Raw genomic sequence first — 27,152 nt, 5'->3', positions numbered from 1 at the left:
GCACACTATAATTATCTTATCTGAGCTAAGCACTAAGTCAGACAAAAGGTCTGAAAATTCACAGAGAAACTCACAGTAACGACCAGGTGGACGATAGATAATAACAAATAAAACTGGTTTTTGGGACTTCCAATTTTGATGGACAAGACTAAGAGTCAAGCTTTCAAATGAATTAAAGCTCTGTCTGGGTTTTTGATTAATTAATAAGCTGGAATGGAAGATTGCTGCTAATCCTCCGCCTCGGCCCGTGCTACGAGCATTCTGACAGTTAATGTGACTCGGGGGTGTTGACTCATTTAAACTAACATATTCATCCTGCTGTAACCAGGTTTCTGTTAGGCAGAATAAATCAATATGTTGATCAATTATTATATCATTTACTAACAGGGACTTAGAAGAGAGAGACCTAATGTTTAATAGACCACATTTAACTGTTTTAGTCTGTGGTGCAGTTGAAGGTGCTATATTATTTTTTCTTTTTGAATTTTTATGCTTAAATAGATTTTTGCTGGTTATTGGTGGTCTGGGAGCAGACACCGTCTCTACGGGGATGGGGTAATGAGGGGATGGCAGGGGGAGAGAAGCTGCAGAGAGAAGAAAATCCATATAGTTTTTGAAAAAAATAAAAAGGACCTATACTTTATTGACAGCCCTCGTATATGAGAGAGAGAGAGAGATTTAGGGTTGCTACTAACACACTGGTTTCACTTCAGCAGCATACAGGTGAACATCAGCAAAGAAAGGGCTCTTTTTTAAATTAAAATGTACTTCAGGTAGTTGAGAGAGATTTAAAAAAACAGTAAAGACAGTTTTTATTCTGAAACAGTTTATTCATGTAATTGCATGGAGGTGAAGTTAAATTCACAGTTTAAAAGAAAGTTCCATTTCAAGACCTGTGCATTACCTGCAAGGAGAAAACACATGCTTTTAGAAAATATAGTGTGCTTCCCTCTTTTTTTTTTTCTTTGGGAGAACTTTGTAAATTGTATGCCAAATGAAACATTTCCCTCTGTATCAATCAGTTGAACTTAGAAATATATTTTAATCAATCTTTAGGGCCCCTTCACACATAGTGTGAATTACAGCGAAACAGTTTGAATTAGCGCACCAAGAAACATCATGCCGACAGGCAGGCGTGCAATAATCCCGGTGCAACGGTTCATGCATGTGATGGTGTCTTTTGAGCAGGAACACAGTGCACGCTGCTGCAGCTGCTCGCACTGTGGGAGGAGCTGCACCACATCACGCTGCTGATGTGGAGGAAAATAAAATAAAAACCATCTGTATAATTCATGAATATCACTGAGTTGATATATTTAATACATTAAAGGGGATGCAATACAGAACCCTGCGGTTTGTTTTTGTGCAAATATTTGCTCATTTTGAAATGGATGCCTGCAACACTTTTCAAAAAAGCTGTGACAGTGGAATGTTTACCACTGTGTTACATAGTGCGAATGGCCACACATTTTTTAAGTGCCAAACAAGCAGTGTTAGAATTTCGTATGTGTCAGCTGGAATTTGGCCAACACCTGCCGAAAGAGGGATCGATGGACTTGCATAGCGCGCACACTCCATTTTTCAGCCGCTGGTGTGTACAAATAATTGTAGCAACAGGTGTACGAGACGTTCGAGGCAGCTACGAATGTACACATTTTGCATACGATTCCTGTTTCATGTGCACTTTGTGTGCACTTTGACCAAATTTGCACTATGTGTGAAGGGGCCTTTAGTCACGTTGTAATGCCAGATACATGCTGCACCACATACTGGAAAAACCTACATCACATCATCTGTCAAGTATGTTATATACAACCCCAATTCCAATGAAGTTGGGATGTTGTGTAAAATGTAAATAAAAACAGAATACAATGACTTGCAAATCCTCTTCAACCTATATTCAATTGAATACACCACAGAGACAAGATATTTAATGTTCAAACTGATAAACGTTATTGTTTTTGTGCAAATATTTGGTCATTTTAAAATGGATGCCTGCAACACGTTTCAAAAAAGTTGGGACGGGGCAACAAAAGACTGGGAAAGTTGATGAATGCTCAAAGAACACATAATTGGAAACAGGTGAGTGTCATGATTGGGTATAAAAGCAGCATCCCCAAAAGGCTCAGCCATTCACAAGCAAAGATGGGGCGAGGATCACCACTTTGTGAACAACTGCATGAAAAAATTGTCCAACAGTTTAAGAACAATGTTTCTCAACATTCAGTTGCAAGCAAATTAGGGATTCCAGCATCTACAGTCCATAATATAATCAGAAGATTAAGAGACAGTGATGCGGTCGCTGTATCGGACCGTCGTGGTGAAGAGAGAACTGAGCGGGGGGGCAAAGCTCTTGATTTACCGATCAATCTACGCTCCGACCCTCACCTATGGTCATGAGATTTGGCTCATGACCGAAAGAACGAGATTGCGAGTACAAGCGGCCGAGATGAGTTTCCTCTGCAGGGTGGCTGGGCACTCCCTTAGAGATAGGGTGAGGAGCTCGGTCACTCGGAGGAGCTCAGAGTTGAGCTGCTGCTCCTCCACGTCGAAAAGAGCCAGCTGAGGTGGCTTGGGCATCTTTTTTGGATGCCCCCTGGACACCTCGCTGGAGAGGTGTTCTGGGCACGTCTCATTGGGAGGAGGCCCCAGGGAAGACCCAGGACACGCTGGAGGGACTACATCTCTCGGCTGGCTTGGAAACGCCTCTGGGTTCCCCCAGAGGAGCTGAGGGAGGTCTGGGCGGCTTTGCTTGAGCTGCTGCCCCACGACCTGACTCCGGATAAAGCGGAAGAAAGCGTGGGCTCAGGAACACTTCAGAAAACCATTGTCAGTTAACACAGTTCATCACTACATCTACAAGTGCAAGTTAAAACTCTACCATGCAAAGTGAAAGCCATACATCAACATCCAGAAACGCTGCCGCCTTCTCTGGGCCTGAGCTCATTCAAAATGGACAGACGCAAAGTGGAAAAGTGTGCTGTGGTCTGATGAGTCCACATTTCAAATTGTTTTTGGAAATCATGGACGCCGTGTCCTCCGGACAAAAGAGGAAAAAAGGCCATCCAGATTGTTACCAGCACAAAGTTCAAAAGCCAGCATCTGTGATGGGATGGGGGTGTGTTAGTGCCCATGGCATGGGCAACTTACACATCTGTGATGGCACCGACAATTCTGAAAGGTACATCCAGGTTTTGGAGCAACACGTGCTGCCATCCAAGCAACGTCTTTTTCAGGGATGTCCCTGCTTATTTCAGCAAGACAATGCCAAGCCACATTCTGCACGTGTTACAACAGTAAAAGAGTAAAAGAGTGTGGGTACTAGACTGGCCTGCCTGCAGTCCAGACCTGTCGCCTATTGAAAATGTGTGGCGCATTATGAATCGCAAAATACGACAATGGAGACCCCGGACTGTTGAACAACTGAAGTCGTACATCAAGCAAGAATGGGAAAGAATTCCACCTACAAAGCTTCAACAATTACTGTCCTCAGTTCCCAAACGCTTATTGAGTGTTGTTTTAAGGAAAGGTGATGTAACACAGTGGTAAACATACCACTGTCCCAGCTTTTTTGAAACATGTTGCAGCCATCCATTTCAAAATGAGCAAATATTTGCACAAAAACAATAAAGTTTATCAGTTTGAACATTAAATATCTTGTCTTTGTGGTGTATTCAATTGAATATAGGTTGAAGAGGATTTACAAATCATTGTGTTCTGTTTTTATTTACATGTTCCACAACAGCCCAACTTCATTGGAATTGGGGTTGTACAACTGATTGTATTACTTTGGGAAAATATCTTTTTTCTTTGAAGTTAAGATATCTTGATGTTATGTTTAAACTGCTGACTGCTGGGATAGGCTCCAGCCCCCCGCAACCCTTAATTGGACTAAGCGGTAGAGGATGAATGAATGAATGAATGTTTAAACTGAATGATACGCTGATACATATTCTATCAATGAAATTGAAAAAATTGTTTAAACCTAAAAATTTGTACAATCAATGTTTAACAAGTCTCTCGCCAAACTTTATGACTAAGTAAAAATGCTACCCCCCCCCCCACACACACACAAATAATAATTCTGATTTACTTCATGTTTAGCCACAGAACACATCCATTACTGACCAAGTTTATCCAGCTGATGTAAGCAGAGACACGGGTGAAGACTGTGGGCTTCTTTGGAGCGTTGCATCCCAAACCAGAAACAAAGCTAGCTATACCATGAACATACCACTTCCTGTTGACATAGCAGCTCAGAGGGCCACCAAAGTCACCCTAGTCAGAAACAACAACAAAATTATTTATTATTTATTTGTTATGCGATAGATAATATAGAGTATAGATTAGATTATAGCCCAGCTGATACATCAGTCGGCTGATATGAACCCTTTGAGATATGAACTAGGAACATATCAGCATCAGCATTATTTTTGCTGATATGAAAACTTAAAAAAAACCCAAATTTTATTTTACCAAACAAACAAGGCAGACAAATGCTTTTGCTGTAGGAAATGGAAAAAAAATCAAGTAGTTTGTAATACTGTCAAGAATGGCTGGGACCTCCTATTGCACCTTGTTCACATTAGCTGCAAGAGACAGAGGCAAAGCGACCAGCTGCCATTAGTTTTCAATCAGCGTGGGCATTTTATAGCAGTAACAGCCAAGTGGTTGGCCCCACCAGCTTGGTGGGGCCAAATTAGATGAGAAGTCTATTGTATATAAATGCTGAGTGATGTGAAACAGTAACTGTCAATCTCTGTGTTGGCAGCATGATGTACATTGGTTGTTTTATTATATTTATAGTAATTTATAATAGAATTCATATTTTAACTGTAAACATCAAACCATTTCTTTGACATAAGGGTTTGATAATGAAATATTTGGAATTATTGCCATCTCTGGGTTTTGAGAGCGATAGACAGATTAGGGCTGTGTCAGATGCGGACACTGTACCATGGTGAAGAAAGCGCTGAGGCAGGCAATGTCACCTGGACATGGATAAGTAGCAGAAAATGAATGAATACTATATTTTACTGATAATTTGGCTGTTGGATTGCATGTATGATGTGCATTTGTACAGTAACAATAAATGTAAAATGTGTGAATTTAAACACCCATACACAGTTGAATCTGTGAAACAAACAAAAACTTAACAATAAATCGTGTTACATACATCGTACTACTGTAAATTCTGATCAGTGTTTGTTCCTCTACTCATTCCAGGACCTGTGGCTGATTTCTATTAAACTTGATGCAAGTCAATGGTCAAACACTAAAGAGGTTTTTTTTTGGTGGTGGTGGAGGGGGGAGGGGGGGGTCAAGGTCATTAGGGGCAAATGTCACAATTTTGATTTTGCACTCCAGTATGGAGATGGGTTCTGGAATTGTGTAGAGGGTCAATTTGCCAAACGCCAATCACTGGGTTAAAGGTGAGGTCAAAGTTCAAAATGTATTTAATTTTTTTTCTCTAATTTGTATCAAACCTGACACCTATACGGGGATGGTTTCTGAAATTTCCCAGCAAGGATAAGTTAGCCAAAGGTCAGTCGATGGGTCACGGTTATGTCTACCTGGCTGGTTGTTGATCTCCTCCTTCCAGGTCCTTTTCACTGATTTATATCAAACCTGATACATCAGTGAAGGTTGTCCCCAAGATTGCCCTTAAAAAATTCATTATGGCAAAGGTCATGGTCAAGAAATTTGAATTTAAACCCTATTTGGACCAAATGTAGCACATGCTTATATGAATTCCATAACTACCATGGAAAGGTCAGCCAGAGATCATTCATTTAAGTAAAGGTCAAGATCCTTTGGATTGAAGGTCAGATTGCCATATCCTTTACTGTCTTCATGTTCATGGTATTGTTACAAGTAAGTGGAAAAAATGTGATGATTTAAGACTTTGAATCGATGTTTTGGGGTCAATTCCAGTGGATTCATTCATTAGGGGTGTGATCTGTGTTATTACTTTCGTGTTAGCACAGACTGCTGATCTTAAGATTGGCTAAGCACACTCACGTTACAGGCTGACTGTTTTCCTCCTCCTGCACAGATCATGTTAGTCTTGACGGTGCTGCCCCACCAGCCTGCGCTGATGCAGGTCTTGTGATCAACTACAGATAGCACGGCCTGCCTCATCTGATGTGATATGCTTCCACCAGCTACAACAGAAAATCAAAGATTATTAAAAAAAGGATATTATCTCATTAACTCCTGGATCTGTTCCAAAATGTTTCAAATCTGCAGTGATTAAACCGTTACTTAAGAAATCTAATCTTGACCATAGTGTATTGAAAAAATATGGGTCAATATCAGATCTATCATTTTGCTCTAAAATTCTGGAAAAAGTGGTTTCACTGCAGCTTGTGGCCTATCTTACTGAGAATAATCCTTTTGAGTCACTGCAGTTTGCTTTTAGAAAATATCATTCCACATTGACAGCTCTCACTAAAGTGGTGAATGATCTTCTACTTGCAATGGATTCAGACGCCACTACGGTTGTGGTGCTGTTAGATCTTTGTGCTGCGTTTGATACCTTGGATCATCATATTCTACTCGATAGGCTGGAGAATCATGTTGGGATTACTGGGTGTGCCCTTGCATGGTTGACGTCATACCTGAGCAGTCGTTCTCACTGTGTGTTGTACAATAACACTACATCTAACCTTAGTGACATGAAATTTGGGGTTCCACAGGGGTCCGTCTTAAGGCCCCTGCTTTTCCCCCTTTATATAGCACTCCTTGGGCACATATTGTAGCGTTTTGGGGTTACCTTTCACTGCTATGCTGATGATACTCAGTTATATACATGCTGATAACTGCTGGTAATCTCATTCTTAGAAGATTGCCTTGCATCATTGAGAAGCTGGATGTCTAGCAACTTCCTACTTTTAAACTCTGATAAGACTGAAATGATGGTTCTTGGTCCAGTGAGACATTGGCATCAATTTGATCAGTTAACGCTTAGCCTAGGCTCATGTGTCATACATCACACTGACAAAGTGAGAACCTTGGGGTAATTTTTGATCCTACGTTGTCCTTTGACCTCCACATTAGAGATATTATGAGGAGTGCTTTCTTCCTTGTGAAATATAGCAAAGATTCGTCCCATCCTGTCTATGGCTGATGCTGAGACCCTGATTCATGCGTTTGTCTCTTCTAGATTTGACTACTGCAATTTTTTTTCTGGTTTACCGCAGTCCAGCATTAGGGGTCTCCAATTGGTTCAAAATGCTGCTGCCAGAGTTTTGACATGAAGCAGAAAGTTTGACCACATTACACCCATTCACTGGCTTCCTGTCCCAGTGAGATCAGATTTTAAGGTTCTGCTACTAGCCTATAAAATTGTTCACAGACTGGCACCTCCCTACCTACCTGTCCTAATTAAACCCTAGGTACCGGCCTAGGCTTTGCATTCTGAAGGTGCAGGACTACTTAGTGTCCCTAGGGTGAATAAGAAGTCTACGGGTCACAGAGCTTTCTCTTATCATGCCCCTGTTCTGTGGAATGATATCCCTGTGTCAATAAAACAGTCAGATTCTGTGGAGACTTTCAAGTCCAGACTTAAGACGCACTTATTTTCCCGTTGGTATGGCTAGCACACTGGCATAGTATGTTTCTATACTTTTTACTCTTTTAATTCATTTTATTGGGAAACGGAGCAGGCCGCAGCCTCAACTTGATCTAAATTATGGATCTTTTAGTGAAGCTTAGGGCTAGTGGCCGGTGACCACCTGAAGTATTTCTTCTGCTTTTCTTGTTGCTTAATGCTGAAAAATTACACTGTATTTGTCTTTCTGATGCTTGATTCTGTTTTTTCTTTTCTCTCTGAGGTGCGGCTCCATCCAGAGATAGGTGTGGTATCTGTTCCAGAAACCGTCCTGTGCACCGGCAACATTTCCTGTATGTTCGTTTTGTGAATTTTTTTGTAATTTCTGTCTGTAGCATGGCCCAAGCAGAGGGATTTGAGTCTGGTCTGCTTGAGGTTTCTTCCTCAGAGGGAGTTTTTCCTTACCACTGTTACTCTGGGGCTTGGTAAGGTTCGACCTTACTTGTGTGAAGCGCCTTGAGGCAACCTTGTTGTTATTTGGCGCTAGGTAAATGAAAGTAAATTGAAATATGAGTAGACAGAGACTCTCTTTAGAAGGCAGCTACAACAGAGAAAAAAAAATATAGTTTGAAACCCAGTTTTGGTTTTAGTGGACCATATAATATCAGTTTTACAGCAAAATCATTCTTGGCACAAGCACCAGATTTGACATGAGGATTCTCATGATATTACTCAGCATATCTGAAAAGATTTATTTTCCAAAATGGCCAGCAAATTGACTGACCAAAAAAAAAAAAAAAAAATTATGTATTGCATTGAAATTCTCTGATAACAATAGATGTGTTTCACAGCATCAGTGAAATCCAAGATGGTGTCTAATTTCAAGATGGCTGCCAAATCTACCTCAAAATATTTTTTTTTCTCACAGAAATGTGTTTAATTATTTGATTTGTGTGATCTTGCTATCAAATTCTAGGTTTTCAGGCATGCCAGATTTAATTTTCCATGTTCGAACAACAATATGACACTAACCTTAACCAACTCAAATTGCTTGCAGATATTAAAAATGACAACACAATATATTCAGCACTGAACTCCCTTTAATAGGCCTCAATGCAATAGTTTCAAGAGATGAACACTTTCAAAACATGATGGGTGGAATCCATTCATACTAAATTTAATAAACTTTACTCTAATTTGGTACATAAGCAAAATGAAACATAATAAATACCATCAATAGCAAATTCAGTTGAATATAATGTAACTAAATGGACTATGAGATCAGTAGAGTTTTAATTGATCAAATAGGACCATTTCTATGCAAAAATTGGCTTCTAATAGGTCATTTGGTGGCCATCTTGGAAAATGGCTGTGATCTTGAATTTTCAAGTGGCTACTTGATAAGATATGGAGAGTAATATCATAAGAATCAACATGCTGAATTTGGTGCTTGTAAATGCATAATTTTTCCCTTATCTGCTCCGCTATTTTACAAAAGAAAACCTTTGCTCAACACTAACCATCCACAGAACTACATCAAGTTCCTAGTCATACCCTTTTCCCAAAAACACATGGATAAAATTTATTTTGCCAATATTTCAATGTGAAAAAAGCATGAATTCACACGTGAATCTGACTCACTTGTCATCGATCCATATCCAGTGAGGTAGCACTGGCAGTTATGGGGCAGGATCTCATCAAAGGGTGGCAAGGACACTGGCTTAACATAACTGGTCCGGCTGGCGTCTGATTGCAGTCGCACCATAGCAATGTCGTTACTGGAGGGCGGAAAAAAAATTTGCATTCCAAATGGAATGAACAATTTAAGTTAGATTCTGAAGAAAAATAGAAGACATCTTACTGGTGACGATTTCATGAAACAAAATGACTAGTGAAATGTGGCTGATTGAATCAGACACTGGACCACACTGACCCAGAAGAGATGCTGTCATTCTTCCACTCCGGATGAATATAAATATTTTGAGCCGTAATACGTTGGCCAATGTGTTGGTTGAAGAGGACAAGGTTACCAAGGACCACGTCAAATGACCTACGACTGTTTTAAAGTGAATTACACTCAACAAAAATATAAATGCAACACTTTTGGTTTTGCTCCCATTTTGTATGAGATGAACTCAAAGATCTAAAACTTTTTCCACATACACAATATCACCATTTCCCTCAAATATTGTTCACAAACCAGTCTAAATCTGTGATAGTGAGCACTTCTCCTTTGCTGAGATAATCCATCCCACCTCACAGGTGTGCCATATCAAGATGCTGATTAGACACCATGATTAGTGCACAGGTGTGCCTTAAACTGCCCACAATAAAACGCCACTCTGAAAGGTGCAGTTTTATCACACAGCACAATGCCACAGATGTCGCAAGATTTGAGGGAGCATGCAATTGGCATGCTGACAGCAGGAATGTCAACCAGAGCTGTTGCTCATGTATTGAATGTTCATTTCTCTACCATAAGCCGTCTCCAAAGGCGTTTCAGAGAATTTGGCAGTACATCCAACCAGCCTCACAACCACAGACCACGTGTAACCACACCAGTCCAGGACCTCCACATCCAGCATGTTCACCTCCAAGATCGTCTGAGACCAGCCACTCGGACAGCTGCTGAAACAATCGGTTTGCATAACCAAAGAATTTCTGCACAAACTGTCAGAAACCGTCTCAGGGAAGCTCATCTGCATGCTCGTTGTCCTCATCGGGGTCTCGACCTGACTCCAGTTCGTCGTCGTAACCGACTTGAGTGGGCAAATGCTCACATTCGCTGGCGTTTGGTACGTTGGAGAGGTGTTCTCTTCATGGATGAATCCTGGTTCACACTGTCCAGGGCAGATGGCAGACAGCGTGTGTGTGGCGTCGTGTCGGTGAGCGGTTTTCTGATGTCAATGTTGTGGATCGAGTGGTCCATGGTGGCGGTGGGGTTATGGTATGGGCAGGTGTCTGTTATGGACGAAGAACACAGGTGCATTTTATTGATGGCATTTTGAATGCACAGAGATACCGTGACGAGATCCTGAGGCCCACTGTTGTGCCATACATCCAAGAACATCACCTCATGTTGCAGCAGGATAATGCACGGCCCCATGTTGCAAGGATCTGTACACAATTCTTGGAAGCTGAAAATGTCCCAGTTCTTGCATGGCCGGCATACTCACTGGACATGTCACCCATTGAGCATGTTTGGGATGCTCTGGACCGGCGTATACGACAGCGTGTACCAGTTCCTGCCAATACCCAGCAACTTCGCACAGCCATTGAAGAGGAGTGGACCAACATTCCACAGGCCACAATTGACAACCTGATCAACTCTATGCGAAGGAGATGTGTTGCACTGCATGAGGCAAATGGTGGTCACACCAGATACTGACTGGTATCCCCCCCCAATAAAACAAAACTGCACCTTTCAGAGTGGCCTTTTATTGTGGACAGTCTAAGGCACACCTGTGCACTAATCATGGTGTCTAATCAGCATCTTGATATGGCACACCTGTGAGGTGGGATGGATTATCTCAGCAAAGGAGAAGTGCTCACTATCACAGATTTAGACTGGTTTGTGAACAATATTTGAGGGAAATGGTGATATTGTGTATGTGGAAAAAGTTTTAGATCTTTGAGTTCATCTCATACAAAATGGGAGCAAAACCAAAAGTGTTGCGTTTATATTTTTGTTGAGTGTAATTCATTTGTAACAAAATAAAAAGCAAGTCAGGCATAAAGAGAAGACCAGAATATACTTAAAAATAAATAATTAAATATGATAAATATTAGCATAAAATTCCAGTTGAGTGTAGTACCTGTACACACAGTGAGCAGCCGTTAGGACCCATCTGGTTGAGATCAACGTTCCGCCACAGAAATGGTGATAGGAGTCACCAGAGTGGAACTGGAGAGAAGCCTGTATGTACATTTAGACAACACTCAGAAATACAGAAAACAATTACAAATACAAAGTCTATGTTTTTTTTTCATGTGAATTTGCAACAAGCACATGCAAGTTACATTTGTTTGTGTTCTCTGTGATTGCAATTGTTTTCTCGATGTGCAAGACGTTTATTGATGCAGGTGTGTTTAAATTGCATTTTCTGCATTTGCTTTTATTGTCCAACATATGCTCATGACATCTATATACTAAGACACAACAGTATGTGTGTGTGTGTGTTTGTTTGTCCCTTTGTGTGACAAGACCAAGCATTCATGATATGCACACTCTTAAGGCTATGAAATTGGGGTGTTAATAAAAAAAAGTAGAAAAGGGGGTGTTCACAATAATAGTAGTGTGGCATTCAGTCAGTGAGTTCGTCAATTTTGTGGAACAAACAGGTGTGAATCAAGTGTCCCCTATTTAAGAATGAAGCCAGCACCTGTTGAACATGCTTTTCTCATTGATTGGAGAGAGGAAAACTTATACGCAGGTGCAAAAAATTATAGGCTGTTCATCTACAATGATCTCCAATGCTTTAAAATGGACAAAAAAACAATACAAAACAAAAAACAGAGACGCGTGGAAGAAAATGGAAAACAACCATCAAAATGGATAGAAGAACAACCAGAATAGCAAAGGCTCACCCATCGATCACCTCCAGGATGATCAAAGACAGTCTGAAGTTACCTGTAAGTGCTGTGACAGTTAGAAGACGCCTGTGTGAAGCTAATTTATTTGCAAGAATCCCCCACAAAGTCCCTCTGTTAAATAAAAGACATGTGCAGAAGAGGTTACAATTTGCCAAAGAACACATCAACTGGCCTAAAGAGAAATGGAGGAATATTTTGTGGACTGATGGGAGTAAAATTGTTATTTTTGGGTCCAAGGGCCGCAGACAGTTTGTGAGATGACCCCCCAACTCTGAATTCAAGCCACAGTTCACAGTGAAGACAGTGAAGCATGGTGGTGCAAGCATCATGATATGGGCATGTTTCTCCTACTATGGTGATGGGCCTATATATCGCATACCAGGTATCATGGATCAGTTTGGATATGTCAAAATACTTCAAGAGGTCATGCCTTATGCTGAAGAGGACATGCCCTTGAAATGGGTGTTTCAACAAGACAATGACCCCAAGCACACTAGTAAATGAGCAAAATCTTGGTTCCAAACCAACAAAATTAATGCCTCACAGATGTGAAGAAATCATGAAAAACTGTGGTTGTACAACTAAATACTAGTTTAGTGATTCACAGGATTGCTAAAAAAGCAGTTTGAACATAACAGTTTTGAGTTTGTAGCGTCAACAGCAGATACTACTATTATTGTGAACACCCCCTTTTCTACTTTTTTTTTTTTTTACTAATAGCCCAATTTCATAGCCTTAAGAGTGTGCATATCATGAATGCTTGGTCTTCTTGGATTTGTGAGAATCTACCGAGTCTACTTGTACCTTGTTTCCCATGTAACAATAAGAAATATATGCTATGTGACAAATCTTTTTAGTCACATAGCACTACTATTATTCTGAACACTACTGTACATGCAGCCAATAACCCTTTCATAACTGGAATATTAGCAATAACCCAGTTGTACACGGCCATGTAAACACCCGCAACAACCCGAATGTGCTCATATTCCGGTTTTCAAAAACCCGAATATGACCCCTGGGTTACTCCTTTCTAACCCGAGTATCAGGTCATATAAACGTGCATCGGAATATCCCCATAGAAAGGAACATTATTTTGTGTCCGGCGCATGTCCTATCTGCAAGGAATCTTTGTCTTTTGAGTACGGCAACTACTTGTATGCGGCGTGCGCAACCCACCGGACACCACAGAAGCAGAGGCAGACAAGCATGGGGAAATCCAGACGCGGCAGCACAGCACCACACTTTTGGAGTGAGGAGGAAACCGAGTACTTCATTAGTATCGTGAAAGACATGAATACAATGTCTTTTATTGATGGCAGAAAGTACCGAGATAGCGACATTTACAAGAAGGTGGCCGAAAAGTTAAGCGAAGCAGGATTTGCACAAAAGCCAGACCAAATCAAGCACTGGTGGAAGACGTGCATCGCTGTTTAGATGAGGATATTCCAAATGATACCAATGACCATGTATACAGGAGTAACTATGTGTGCTTAAGCATGTAAATGGGTTATTCCTAATGATTCAGAAACCGGAATATTGACCTTATCCCAAATATTAACGACATGTAAATGTAGCCACTGTCTTTGTTTGTCTGTTTGTGGCTCTGTGAGAGACTGGTGTCCTGTCCTGGGTGTACCCCGCCTCACGCTCTATGTCTCTTGGGATAGGCTGCGACCCTTAATTGGACTAAGTGGTTGAAGATGAATATATATATATTCCTTTATAGATCATTGGTTTTCTGGATCAGAAATTTCAGTTAAATATACCATATAGCAGAAGAACACACTGATATTTGAGAAGTGAAATGAAGTTTCTAGTATTTACAGAAAGTGTGCAATAATTATTTAAACAAAATTGGACAGGTGCATAAATTTGGGCACACTTGTCATTTTATTGATTCGAATACGTTTAGCACTAATTATTTGAACACAAATTTGGTTTGCTAAACTCATTGTCCCTTAACCTCCTTACACATGTGAATCCAATCATAAGAAAGGGTATTTAAGGTGACCATTTAAAAATGTTTACCCTCTTTGCATCTCTTCTAATGAGTGGCAACATGGGGACTCTAAACGACTCTCAAATGACCTGAAAACAAAGATTGTTCAACATCATGGTTTAGGATACAAAAAGTTATCTGAGATTTCAGCTGTCAGTTTCCACTGTGAGGACCATAGTGAGGAAATGGAAGACCGCAGGCACAGTACTAGTTAAGGCCCAAAGTGACAGGTCAAGAAAAATCTCAGATAAGCTGAAGCGAAGGATGGTGAGAACAGTCATAGTCAACCCACAGACCTGCTCCAAAGATCTACTACATGATCTTGCTGCAGATAGTGTCTCTGTGCATCATTGAACTATACAGCGCACTTTGCACAAAGAGATGCTGGATGATACTGTAATGCAGAGGAATCCTTTTCTGTGTACACGCCACAAGCAGAGTCGCTTGAGGTATGCTAAAGTATATTTGGACAAGCCAGCTTCATTTTGGAATAAGGCGCTGTGGACTGATGAAACTGTTATTTGGACATAACAAGGGGCAGTATGCAAGGCTGAAAAAGAACACGGCATTCCAAGAAAAATGCTTGCTACCTACAGTAAAATTTGGAGGTGGTTCCATCATGCTGTGTGGCCAGTGCAGGTACTGGAAATCTTGTTAAAGTTGAGGGTCACATGGATTCCAGTCAATATCAGCATTCTTGAGAACAATGTTCATGAATCAGTGACAAAGTTGAAGTTGTGCCGGGGCTGGATCTTTGAACAAGACAATGACCCTAAACACTGCTCAAAATCTACTAAGGCATTCATGCAGAGGAACAAGTATAATATTCTGGAATGGCCATCTCAGTCCCCAGGCCTGAATATTATTGATATTCTGTGGTGTGATTTTAAGCGGGCTGTCCATGCTCGGAAACCAACAAACCTGCGATGTTTTGTAAAGAAGAATGGTCCAAAATACCTTCAACCAGAATCCAGACTCTCATTGAAAGCTATAGGAAGCATTTAGAGGCTGTTATTTCTGAAAAGGAGGATCTACTAAATATTGATGTATTTTTTCTATTGGGGTGCCCAAATTTATGCACGTGCCAAATGTTGTTTAAAGAATTCTATTAACTTCATTTTACTTCTCAAATATCACTGTGTTTGTCTGCTATATGATATATTTAACTGAAATTGCTGATCCAAACAACCAATGATTTATAAAGGAAAATCATGGAAATTATCAGGGGTGCCCAAAGTTTTACATACATCTAAGTATATAAAAACACACAAACTTCCGCTATCACCCGAATATGAAAGGTGTTGGCAGTTTTGGGCTCAATTCACTTCACCTCCATGAAGAACTTGCTAACAGATGGTCCGGTCATTAGCTGGTAAGCTTTCAAGCTGTGTGTTTTCCGATGCTTAGATATTTCCTAGCAAAATAACCGTCCTTTGGACGGTGAAGAAAGCGTGTACTAATCGTGAGTCACTGACCCAGGAAAGTGTGCAGCAGTATACTGAGACAATCAAGGGCGTAGGTTTGGTCTCAGCTTTGGTAGGGACAATACCACCCCCCCCGCCCCCCTGCCCACCACCACCACCACCCCCTAACCCACTCATACCATTAGACGCACAAGTACAGCATAATACATAACATATGACGACATAATGCTGAATAATTTAACACTTTATTTACATTATTAAGTGTGTAGGCAGACAAATAGCTTAAATAACAAAATTGCACCCCAAAATCACGAATCTATTCTATAGGCCTACACCTGAGAGAACAAGACAACAAAAAAAATACTTGTGGAGCTAACAAAAAAAAAAAGTTTTTGCAACCAAGATGTATAATCTATTCTCTTCATCAATAATGCAGTTGTAGGTATCTGGCAACCTAATTTGCCAACAAAAAAAAGGGCTTTACAATGATATATATGGTGTATTACGGTAAACGTAAGCCTGTGATGTCATAACGCAGAGGAAAAACACGGAAGTTTCACACTAGTGCGCCGCTGATTCTCATTACCGTAAGTTCTCATGTAAGCCCTCACGCTGAAAAATTTCAACACTGACAGCAAGCCAAGAACCCGTGCTTTCCAACAGTATGCTATATGTTGCATATATTACGGTAAAGTGCGTTCGGTGACTTTTGAAACGAGGGAAAAGTATGAAAAAGCGCAAAAGTGACAGAAAAGTACAGACAGTAAACATAAATGTAGTAATTTTTGAGGAAAAGGTAGGGTGTTAGTGTCATTTGTGAAGGTGTGTGTGCGTGTTTGTGTGGGTGTGCAGTTTATTTTAAGTGTGGCGCACAGCATTGTTTGCAAGCCCCGCCCTTCTTGTTTTTCTGCACCGGAGCAGTGTTGCCAGATATGAAATATGAAACTATCGTACCAAAACCTCAAAATTATCGTATTTTGGGAGAAATTATCGTACACAAACAAAACGCATACAACGTAGCTATTTTATCGGGTTTTTTTTTTAATTTACAAAGAATTTTATGTCACATTTTTAAACAGTAATTATAGTAATGGGGAAACTATGGCACAAAAAGAACACAAATGCACAAGCAAATGCACTACCAGACTAGAAAGATTTTTTTTTCTGTGAAGGGACACAAACGTGTTAATTACCAGACTAGAAAGAGTCGAATTCAACCTCGAGGTCGCTGTCGTCATCCGATGCCACTTGTGCAGATTTTGTTGAACACAGAAAAAAATGTTGACACCTCCATAAGGAACTTTAACTTTTTTTTATTCTTCTTGTATATCTCTTTGCTCTTGTGTTTTGTTCGTTTGTTATTGCATTTGTTGAAATAAAGTTTAAAAAAAAAAGAAGATGTTGGTTGGGGAATCTTCCTGTCCTGCAGAGATTGGATGGGAACTCATTACTTTGTATGAGAGGGGGCGGGCTTTCAAATGACTGTCCCGGTCGCCCAAAACCAGCATTTGATGCCGCCTGAGTGCAACACCTGCAAAATGATTCTTGGGTGTCAGAGAGAGATGCGTGTTTGGGCAACCAGCTGAAATTATCGTACATATTGGATTTTTTCCCATTATTGATCGTACATTTATTGATCGTACATCGTACAGAGGGCAAAACTATCGTACAAATACGATAATTATCGTACATCTGGCAACACTGCACCGGAGCCACCCATCCTCTGCGCTCCGGGACCTCCCACTTTACAAATGAAGCACTGCCTGCCACGAGATGCGCTTTGTTTACGTCCATGTGAGAAGAACGTGAGCTAATGAAATTGCAACATGGGTAACCCTGTCACTCTGGCACGTCGAAAACACAAAACGTGACGACTAAAATTATAGTATCGAGTTCGCAAAAAAATAGTGAATGATTTTGTTATATAAAAAAATTCTATATTGGTAGGGACTATTTTGCCATCCCAAAATATTGGTTGTGACTTGTCCCTATGGTCCATATGCAAACCTACGCCCCTGGAGACAATGTATTAGCTTCCAATAGAAAGCTTTCAAAGAATTTTGAAGTAGCCACTACAACAGATACAGAGCCCTTATTTAAGAAGGTTAAACATCTTTTTTAAGTCCTAATAATTATGAAATGACCAGCCCAGTCTCACGTTTTTTTTTTGTGCTACTGTCAAATAACTGAATCTGTAGTGTAATGAAAATGGATGTAACTTTTAATTTTTTCTGATAATGTTATGAAGTTGTCAATAAAATTCATCCATGTATCACACCAGGTGGCAGTAATAGACATTTGCAGCAGTAACAGCGCCACCTAGTGTATACTGAAGTATGATGGGAATGACAGATTATAATAAATTATGAGAATGCATGAAATTCAAGGCAAGACTGGAAAGAAAGTGTAATAAAAAATGCTGGCATTTGTTTGCAATAATTAAGAAGCAATGCTTTCACAAAACTATACTGTTTTTATGCTTTTTTGGGGGGGGGGGGGGGGGAAGCTTACCCGAGCGCTGTTTTCAGCGTCAAATCGGGGCCCGTAGTGCCCGAACCATAATAGCTGGCGCAAATGTGATGGCAGATTTAGAATCTGTGGATGTTTTTGCCCTAGAAAACCTTCAGATAATTTTCAATGACCTACCTTGATGAAATATGGACAAAAAAAAAGCAGTGCTCAGTGACAATGCATTGAATGTCAATGTCATACATGGAAGCTGGACAGATTCATACTCCCTAGGCGAAAACGCCAACTCTATATCACAGATCGGCGGTTCTAATTAACCGCAAAATGTGGGCAATTAAGGGGATTTTTGAAAGAGACATGATGTACGTCCGTAACTACAGAGGATACGGGAAGAGCAAGAGCGTAGAGATGATGTGTGAGGTGAGCAGATCCCGAGAACATTGAGGACAAAAAATGGGACCTCCATGCTTAGTATATAGATGGAGGATGTTCATGTCCGACTTTGTTTTTCTATTCGTGTTTTTAGCTTTTTGGTTTGTAATGAATCTGATACACATTGTGGACCAGTTGTCATGGTAACTGTTCTGATATGGGAAAATATCAGACCAGAAATCAGCCAATCAGAGCGCGCGTAGTGTCGAAGCCATACAATAATAACAAGTATATGACAATTTACTATGTTTTGTTTTGTTGTTTGCTCAGATGACCCACCATCTTGTAAATGACATCATCACAGCATTGTGGCAGAGAAATATGTGAAATATGTACATGTTCTGCTGAAACGTACACACAAATATGTACAATTTTTAATGTATTACTTTTCCTATGTTTTATGGTTAATTTTCATAAGAATAAGTTGTATTTCCTAAATATGGAAGTGTTGTATCGTGTTTTGGCCAGTGGACATTAGTTTACTTTCGATGAATTCAAACTGTAGATACGTTCACACACACACAAAAACTAAAAGACGAGAACACCACCTTAACTGTCATCTGTTCATGTTGTGAAACTCAGTAATCTGTACACCTGGGGTCGATGTAGATGCCACCAGAACGTTTTGGATTTTTTTTTTTTTAACTTTTTTTTTAATGATGTTCTTACAAATCTGTAATATAAATAGGGTAACTTTGCAACTATTTTGAATATCTGCTACAAACCACATTTCATTTTGATACAATTAAAAAAAATTTCTATTTTTGGAAAATGACTTTTCAAAATAAAATTCAATATCTACTTCAACTCACTGCAGTTGCTCTGATGCAAATAATGTAAATGAAAACTGCTTTGAGAGTTCAGTAGTTATGAAAAATTGGCATAAAGCTAAAAATTTCAAAATTTTGGTATCAAGGTCTGATGCCATGATATCAAACTGGCATCCAGTTGGATCCCATAAGGAAAATTATTACAGATCCCACAGTATTTAATAAAATATGATCAAAAGAAGTGAAATGGAAAACATATGTGTAGGTGACAATTACACAGAGCTCCAGCTGAATAAATATGACAGTTCAGAAAATACATCAAAAAATATTCTCATGGTGCCTGCTTAATTCAGAATTTAATAGTTAAATTACAGGTTTTTGTTTACCAGTCCCAACTATTTGCATTTGTACTTAGATTTTGCTTTGTTGTGTGATCTGATACACGATACCTGCCAAGGCCATGAGTCATCATAAGGCACAGCATCACCGCCCACAACTCTTTCAGCAGCAGGCTGGAACTCAGACTCAGCCAGCAGCAGCACTGTCACACAAAGAAGACTTGAGGGAACATCTTATAGCTGTTCTAAATGAGAGAGATTCCATGTACAGTAGTGTTCAGAATAATAGTAGTGCTATGTGACTAAAAAGATTAATCCAGGTTTTGAGTATATTTCTTATTGTTACATGGGAAACAAGGTACCAGTAGATTCAGTAGATTCTCACAAATCCAACAAGACCAAGCATTCATGATATGCACACTCTTAAGGCTATAAAATTGGGCTATTAGTAAAAAAAAGTAGAAAAGGGGGTGTTCACAATAATAGTAGCATCTGCTGTTGACGCTACAAACTCAAAACTATTATGTTCAAACTGCTTTTTTTTAGCAATCCTGTGAATCACTAAACTAGTATTTAGTTGTATAACCACAGTTTTTCATGATTTCTTCACATCTGCGAGGCATTAATTTTGTTGGTTTGGAACCAAGATTTTGCATGTTTACTAGTGTGCTTGGGGTCATTGTCTTGTTGAAACACCCATTTCAAGAGCATGTTCTCTTCAGCATAAGGCAACATGACCTCTTCAAGTATTTTGACATATCTAAACTGATCCATGATACCTGGTATGCGATATATAGGCCCAACACCATAGTAGGAGAAACATGCCCATATCATGATGCTTGCACCACCATGCTTCACTGTCTTCACTGTGAACTGTGGCTTGAATTCAGAGTTGGGGGGTCGTCTCAAAAACTGTCTGCGGCCCTTGGACCCAAAAAGAACAATTTTACTCTCATCAGTCCACAAAATATTCCTCCATTTCTCTTTAGGCCAGTTGATGTGTTCTTTGGCAAATTGTAACCTCTTCTGCACATGTCTTTTATTGAACAGAGGGACTTTGCGGGGGATTCTTGCTAATTATTTAGCTTCACATAGGCGTCTTCTATCTGCCACAGCACTTACAGGTAACTCCAGACTGTCTTTGATCATCCTGGAGCTGATCAATGGGTGAGCCTTTGCCATTCTGGTTATTCTTCTATCCATTTTGATGGTTGTTTTCCGTTTTCTTCCACGCGTCTCTGTTTTGTTTTTTTTGGGTCCATCTTAAAGCATTGCAGATCATTGTAGATGAACAGCCTATAACTTTTTGAACCTGCGTATAAGTTTTCCCCTCTGCAATCAACTTTTTAATCAAACTACGCTGTTCTTCTGAACAATGTCTTGAACGTCCCATTTTCCTCAGGCTTTCAAAGAGAAAAGCATGTTCAACAGGTGCTGGCTTCATCCTTAAATAGGGGACACCTGATTCACACCTGTTTGTTCCACAAAATTGACGAACTCACTGACCGAATGCCACACTACTATTATTGTGAACATCCCCTTTTCTACTTTTTTTTTTTTACTAATAGCCCAATTTCATAGCCTTAAGAGTGTGCATATCATGAATGCTTGGTCTTGTTAGATTTGTGAGAATCTACTGAATCTTCTGGTACCTTGTTTCCCATGTAACAATAAGAAATATACTCAAAACCTGGATTAATCTTTTTAGTCACATAGCACTACTATTATTCTGAACACTACTGTAACTGTGAGGAAATATTGAAAGCCAAGCTCTGACATTTCTTACCTGTGGCTGAAAAAGTGCAAAGCAGCAAGAATTCAAGCATGACTGCAACATCTGAACATCTCCACTGCTCCTCTTCTTCATTTATATCCTGCCCTGACTGTTTGAGTTGAACTGTCTATTTAGCTTGGCCATGCCCAGACATGCATCTGGTGCCGTTCTCAGACATTTATTACCATTTATAATTTCAAACAGGTTGCATTCACATCACATGGGAGTGATTTAAGCAATATAATACATGAGTGTAAATTTGTGCAGCTGACCCTTTGCGTTCCTTGTAATAATAGCGATACTGCCGTGCAAAGGATATATATATAAATATATACATATATATAAAGTATTTGCCACCTTTACAATTTTTTTAGGACATCAATAAACAAAACAAAAAAAAAATGCAGATTTTGTATATTAAAATTTCTAAAACTATGCCCTTTAAACTCACAGTGAAAGGTAATCTCTACATCATGAATTAAAAGAAATAAAAATCTAAGAGCCAAAATGATGGTGTGAATAAGTAAGTGCCCCCTTTCGTATAGCACATGTAAACCATCACTTTTCCATCCAGTTTTCTTTGGACAAGTCAGGGGATGAATACATGAACATTCCCAAGACACTGATTATGTCTTGGACTTTATTTACATCTATTACAAAGAAATACAAACAGTATGGCACTCTATGTTAAATCTGCATGGAGTAGCCAGTTCTCAAAAACCGAGTGACATGTGAAAGAAGGAGGTTAGTGAGAAAAGCCACCAAGACACCCACACAACCCTGAAGAAGTTCTAAACTTCTCTGGCTGTGATTGAAGAAATTGTGCACAGTGCAAGTTTTGAGTTTTGCATCACTAGTTATACAGCTTCCTGATGAAGTGGTATAAAGAAGGTTTTTATAAACAAACAAACAAACAAAAAAACGCTTGAAAGTTCAACTATAATTTGCCAGAAAGCACATCAGAGATTCAAGCATAGATTTGATCTGTTTTGTTGAAAGAAAATTCTTTTCTGGGCATCACCACTATGAAGGCATGAGTGGTGATGCAAAATGTGAAACTTGCACTGTCTGAAGAAAATTGGATGTAAAAGTTTAGACATTTTAATATACAAAGCCTGAATTTTTTGTTTTGTTTTTTGATGGCCTAAAAATTTATAACATGTAAAACCTCAAGGGGGCAAATACTTTTTCACACCTTTGTATACCAATCAGTAACCATATCAACTCCAAAATCTAATTTCTGTCAAGTGTCAAGAAAATTGTTCAGTGTTTTGTATTATTATTATTTATTGATTTCAAGTCCAGACTTAAGACGCAATTATTTTCCCATATTGGCACATTATGACTTACTGTAAGACTTACTGTCTTTTTTGAAATCTTTTAATTAATTTTATTTTGTTTTTTAATTGTTTTGTGTGAAGCGCCTTGAGGCGACTCTGTTGTGATTTGGCGCTATATAAAAATGAATACATTAAATTGAATTGATATATATTTGAAGTATTCTGCTAAAAATCAAAGAGACTAATAATACAGTATGCGATGTGGGCTCACTCATTAGATGCTCCATTGTCATTGTAAAAATGTTACCCACCTGAGATCTGCTGCTGAGGTTTGATGACCCTCTTATTCTGATCACTGTTGACACATTTCTACAGATTAGGATCTGAACGGTGCATAATAACAGGCAACATTCTCGCCACCGTAAAAGCAATAACAAACACAGTATAACACTTCAGGCTCAGTTTGCTCATGTGCAGATGTCCACCTGTGTCTCTCTCACACTTATCACTGCATTGCAACCGTAGCGACAACTAAATTATGCTCTGTTGTGGTTTTCCTCTCAGAGTTACCTCGTTCAGTGACATTTAATGTAAAATGTTTTACTGCTATAACACAGCATAACAACAGTATAAAACAGCAGCAGCACCACCTCCACAAAATTACAGCTCTGAAATCATCACTAAAGAAAAACAAATGTATGCTGTCATTATTAGACAGAAAAAAACAAACACAGTGTCATGCCCCTGCCCACAAGGGGCTCCTGTTTGGTTGTGGGTTCTCATTGGCCTCCAGATTCTGAGCTTTCTGTCCCTTTTGTTTCTTTGGTCTTAATTTAGTTTTGTTTTTCACATTTATTGTATTATGCTTTAGTATGGAAGCCCATTTGCGCCACTTGAAAAAACGTTTTTTTGATTAATTGCGAGATAGTATCTTGCAATTCTGACTTATTATCTCGCAATTCTGAGTCATCCTGCACAGATGTGGTCAACCTTCGACCCTGTGCATTTGGAAGACATTGTGGCATTGTCATCCAAAATGAGGCTGACCTCTAGCTTGGTCGACATTATCCCCTCTAAACTTTTCCTTAATATTCTTGACTATATTGGCCCATGGGTCACTGAATTGTTCAAATTTTCCCTTTTATCTGGTGTATTTCCCACCTACTTCAAACATGCGGCGATCGAACCAAGACTCAAAAAGCCTAACATGGACCAAGCAGAGTATAAAAACTACAGTCCAATATCTAAGCTTCCCTTTCTATCTAAATTACTGGAAAAACTGGTAGCCAAACAACTGACATCCTTCCTTGAGACACATAACATCTATGACAAATTCCAGTCAGGTTTTCGGAAACACTCTCTACTGAGACTGCACTGTTAAGAGTGTCTAGTGACATCATGATGTCTGCTGACGCTGGGAGGTGTACTGTGATGGTCCTCTTAGACCTGTCCTCTGCCTTTGACACGGTCGACCACACCATCATGGTCAATAGGCTGTAAGATCTGGTGGGGATGTCGGGCTCTGTGCTGAAATGGTTTACCTCCTATTTGACAAACAGGAGTTTTAGCGTTTCAGTAAACCATGTTAGGTCTGAGTCAGCTATACCACAAGGCTCGGTGCTGGGGCCACTCCTGTTTCTTTTATATATTCTTCCCCTTGGGCAGATAATTCAGTGTTTCAGTGATGTGTCCTATCATCTGTATGCTGATGACATACAACTATACTGCTCTTTTAAAACTACGGAACTTGGGACACTGAACTCTTTAATGAACTGTCTGTCACAGGTGAAGCAGTTGCTGAATGGAAATAGCCTTCAGTTGAACTCCGAGAAAACTGAGACACTTATTGTTGCCCCTGATGATGCCATTCCCGGCATCAAGCAGCAGCTGGGTGACTTGGGCTCATCAGTTAAGACAAGTCTGCGGAATCTCGGAGTTATCTTTGATGAAGTAATGTCTCTTTCTGAGCATTGTAATAAATTAATTAGAAATTGTTTTTTCACTTGCGGAATATCGCTAAGCTGCGACAGGTGGTATCTTGTCATGAGCTGGAGACAATCATCCAGGCCTTCATCTCATCACGATTGGACTACTGTAACAGCCTGTTTACCTGCCTTAATAGAAAAGACCTTAACCGGCTACAGTACGTCCAAAACTCTGCTGCGAGGCTGTTGACTCGTATAAACAGGAGAGCTCATATTACCCCTGTCCTAAAGTCTCTCCATTGGCTCCCAGTTGAGTCTAGACTCATTTTCAAAATCTTGGTCCTGACGTTCCGAGCCCTTCATGATCAGGCTCCTGGATATATTAAAGATCTGATTCAGCCTTATACCTCTGCCCTTACTCTCAGGTCTTCAGGCCAGAACCTGCTGATGGTTCCAAGGACCTACTTTAAAACCCAAGGTGACAGGTCTTTTAAAGCCACAGCCCCTCGTCTCTGGAACGAACTGCCACTTTCTCTGCATTCCCTGGAATGTGCTGAGACTTTTAAGAAGCATTTGAAGACTCTTCTCTTTAATAAGGCTTTTCAGAACTGATCGATTGTTAACCTTGTCTTTTGTTTTATCTATGTTTTTATTATTTATTATTGCATTTTAACCTATGAAGTGCTTTGTGACTTATGTCTGTGAAAGGAGCTATATAAATAAATATATATATATATATATAAGCAGCCTTACTTACTAGTTACTATCTCGCAATTCTGACTTATTATCTCACAATTCTGAGATACTAACTCGCAATTCTGAGTTATCATCTCGCAATTCTGAGATACTAACTCCCAATTCTGACATATTATCTCACAATTGTGAGGTAAATATCTCGCAATTCTGAGATACCATTTGATCAACACAGTGGCAGCACGCTCCGTCTCCGTTTCGCTTCCCACGCTCCTGCCACAGCAGTGTAACAGTTGAGAAGCAGATGGGGTACACATTTGCCATTCATAATGTAAGTATTTACTCAGTACGACTATGTTAGTTAGGTTATCTGCTTTATTCACGATTCAAGAACTCGGTGAGGATTATATCTTCCGTGTATTTACTTTAATGGTAATACATTAAAACTGAGTGATTGTGCTCACAGTTAAAACAGTGGCATGTGCTAACCATTGTGTTACAGCTAGCTAGCCCCACTCTCCACCCCTGTCAAATTGAGCTTCAAAAAAAGATTAAAACCCAAAATAAGGGGAGGAATAAGTCGTCCCGTTCACCAAAACTGTGCAGGGGAGGATGGTGTAGCCTATTTGCTAGGCTAGATGTGGCTTGCTGTTGTTTATCGTTTATAAGTTGAGTGCAATTTTGCCATTTCGTGGGTAACTTGAAGTAATATTTTCATTCAGAGAGGAGCATGCCATGCACGCACAGACCTAGAATCACTGGAGTGAAGTTAGACAGTAGATAGTAGTTCATTATTCAGACAGTAATTTGCGATGAAGCAGTTCTGATTGTATTATGGGCAAAAAAAAGTTTTTAAAATGGAAATAAACATGCCCTGTTAAATTCTACCTTAAAAAAAAAAAAAAAAATCCAAAATAAAACAATGATTTGGTTTTGATGCTAAAACCAAAAACCAAACCAAACCAAAAATATGACAGAATATGGAAAGCGTAAACAGACATATAATCATTTATTAGGCTTGTGCTTTGAATTAAATCTGTCAACTCTTTACAACTCCCTCTAGTCACAACTTTTAGTTAAAAAAGTGCTGCAAAAACAATTATGAAAAGAACGGACAGTTACACATCAAAAACAACAACGAGAAATAAAAGAATGACAAATTTAAAAATTAAAAAAAAAATAGTCAAGATGACAAGTGACTACTGTACAAATAACATTTCAAAAATTCTGATTTTCTGCACTGAATAACTGTCCACATTTAATGAGTAATAGCTTTTACATGGGCAAGTGCATTTTGGCGCCACCTGCCAAGATATGTCAAGTGCCCTTGCTCCATCCACCCCAACCCTCATTTCACCCCCTCCCACCCCTCCAAATGACCGCTTTCAGTGATAAGCCGAACTACTGTCTGGAGTTTGAATCACTGTCCACATTTAAGTAGTAATAGCTTTTACATGGGCAAGTGCATTTTGGCGCCACCTGCCCAGATATGTCAAGTGCCCTTGCCCCATGCCCACCCCTCAATTTCAGTTGTTGTTTTTGATGTGTAACTGTCAGTTCTTTTCATAATTGTTTTTACAGCACTTTTTTAACTAAAGTTGTGACTAGAGTGAGGTGACATTTAATTCAAAGCACAAGCCTAATAAATGATTATATGCCTGTTTACGCTTTCCATATTCTGTCGCTGTATTTTTGGTTTTAGCATCAAAACCAAATCATTGTTTTATTTTGGATTTGTTAAAGGTAGAATTCAACAGGGCAAGTTTATTTCCATTTTAAAAACACTTTTTGCCCATAATACAATCAGAACTGCTTCATCGCTAATTACTGTCTGAATAATTAACTACTGTCTACTGTCTAACTTCACGCTGGTCCTAGAATCATTCTAGGTCTGTGTATG

At 39.5% G+C, this 27,152-nt stretch overlaps 1 protein-coding gene across 1 annotated transcript; it reads right to left on the bottom strand.

The window, feature by feature from the left end:
* Positions 1–816: 816 nt before the first annotated feature.
* On the bottom strand, positions 817–21,423 carry LOC117506545 (elastase-1-like). The gene is made up of 8 exons (XM_034166050.1): positions 21,367–21,423; positions 19,692–19,777; positions 11,368–11,468; positions 9,486–9,608; positions 9,194–9,330; positions 6,022–6,164; positions 4,129–4,278; positions 817–904 (listed from the first exon to the last, which is right to left on the bottom strand). Exons 1-8 carry the CDS (start codon positions 21,404–21,406, stop codon positions 887–889), a joined length of 798 nt encoding a protein of 265 aa, XP_034021941.1. The 5' UTR covers positions 21,407–21,423; the 3' UTR covers positions 817–886.
* Between the last annotated feature and the right edge of the window lie 5,729 nt (positions 21,424–27,152).

The sequence above is a fragment of the Thalassophryne amazonica genome, chromosome 3, assembly GCF_902500255.1.
Source record: "Thalassophryne amazonica chromosome 3, fThaAma1.1, whole genome shotgun sequence".
Classification (NCBI taxonomy): domain Eukaryota; kingdom Metazoa; phylum Chordata; class Actinopteri; order Batrachoidiformes; family Batrachoididae; genus Thalassophryne; species Thalassophryne amazonica.
This window is presented reverse-complemented; position numbering and strand designations above follow the sequence as displayed.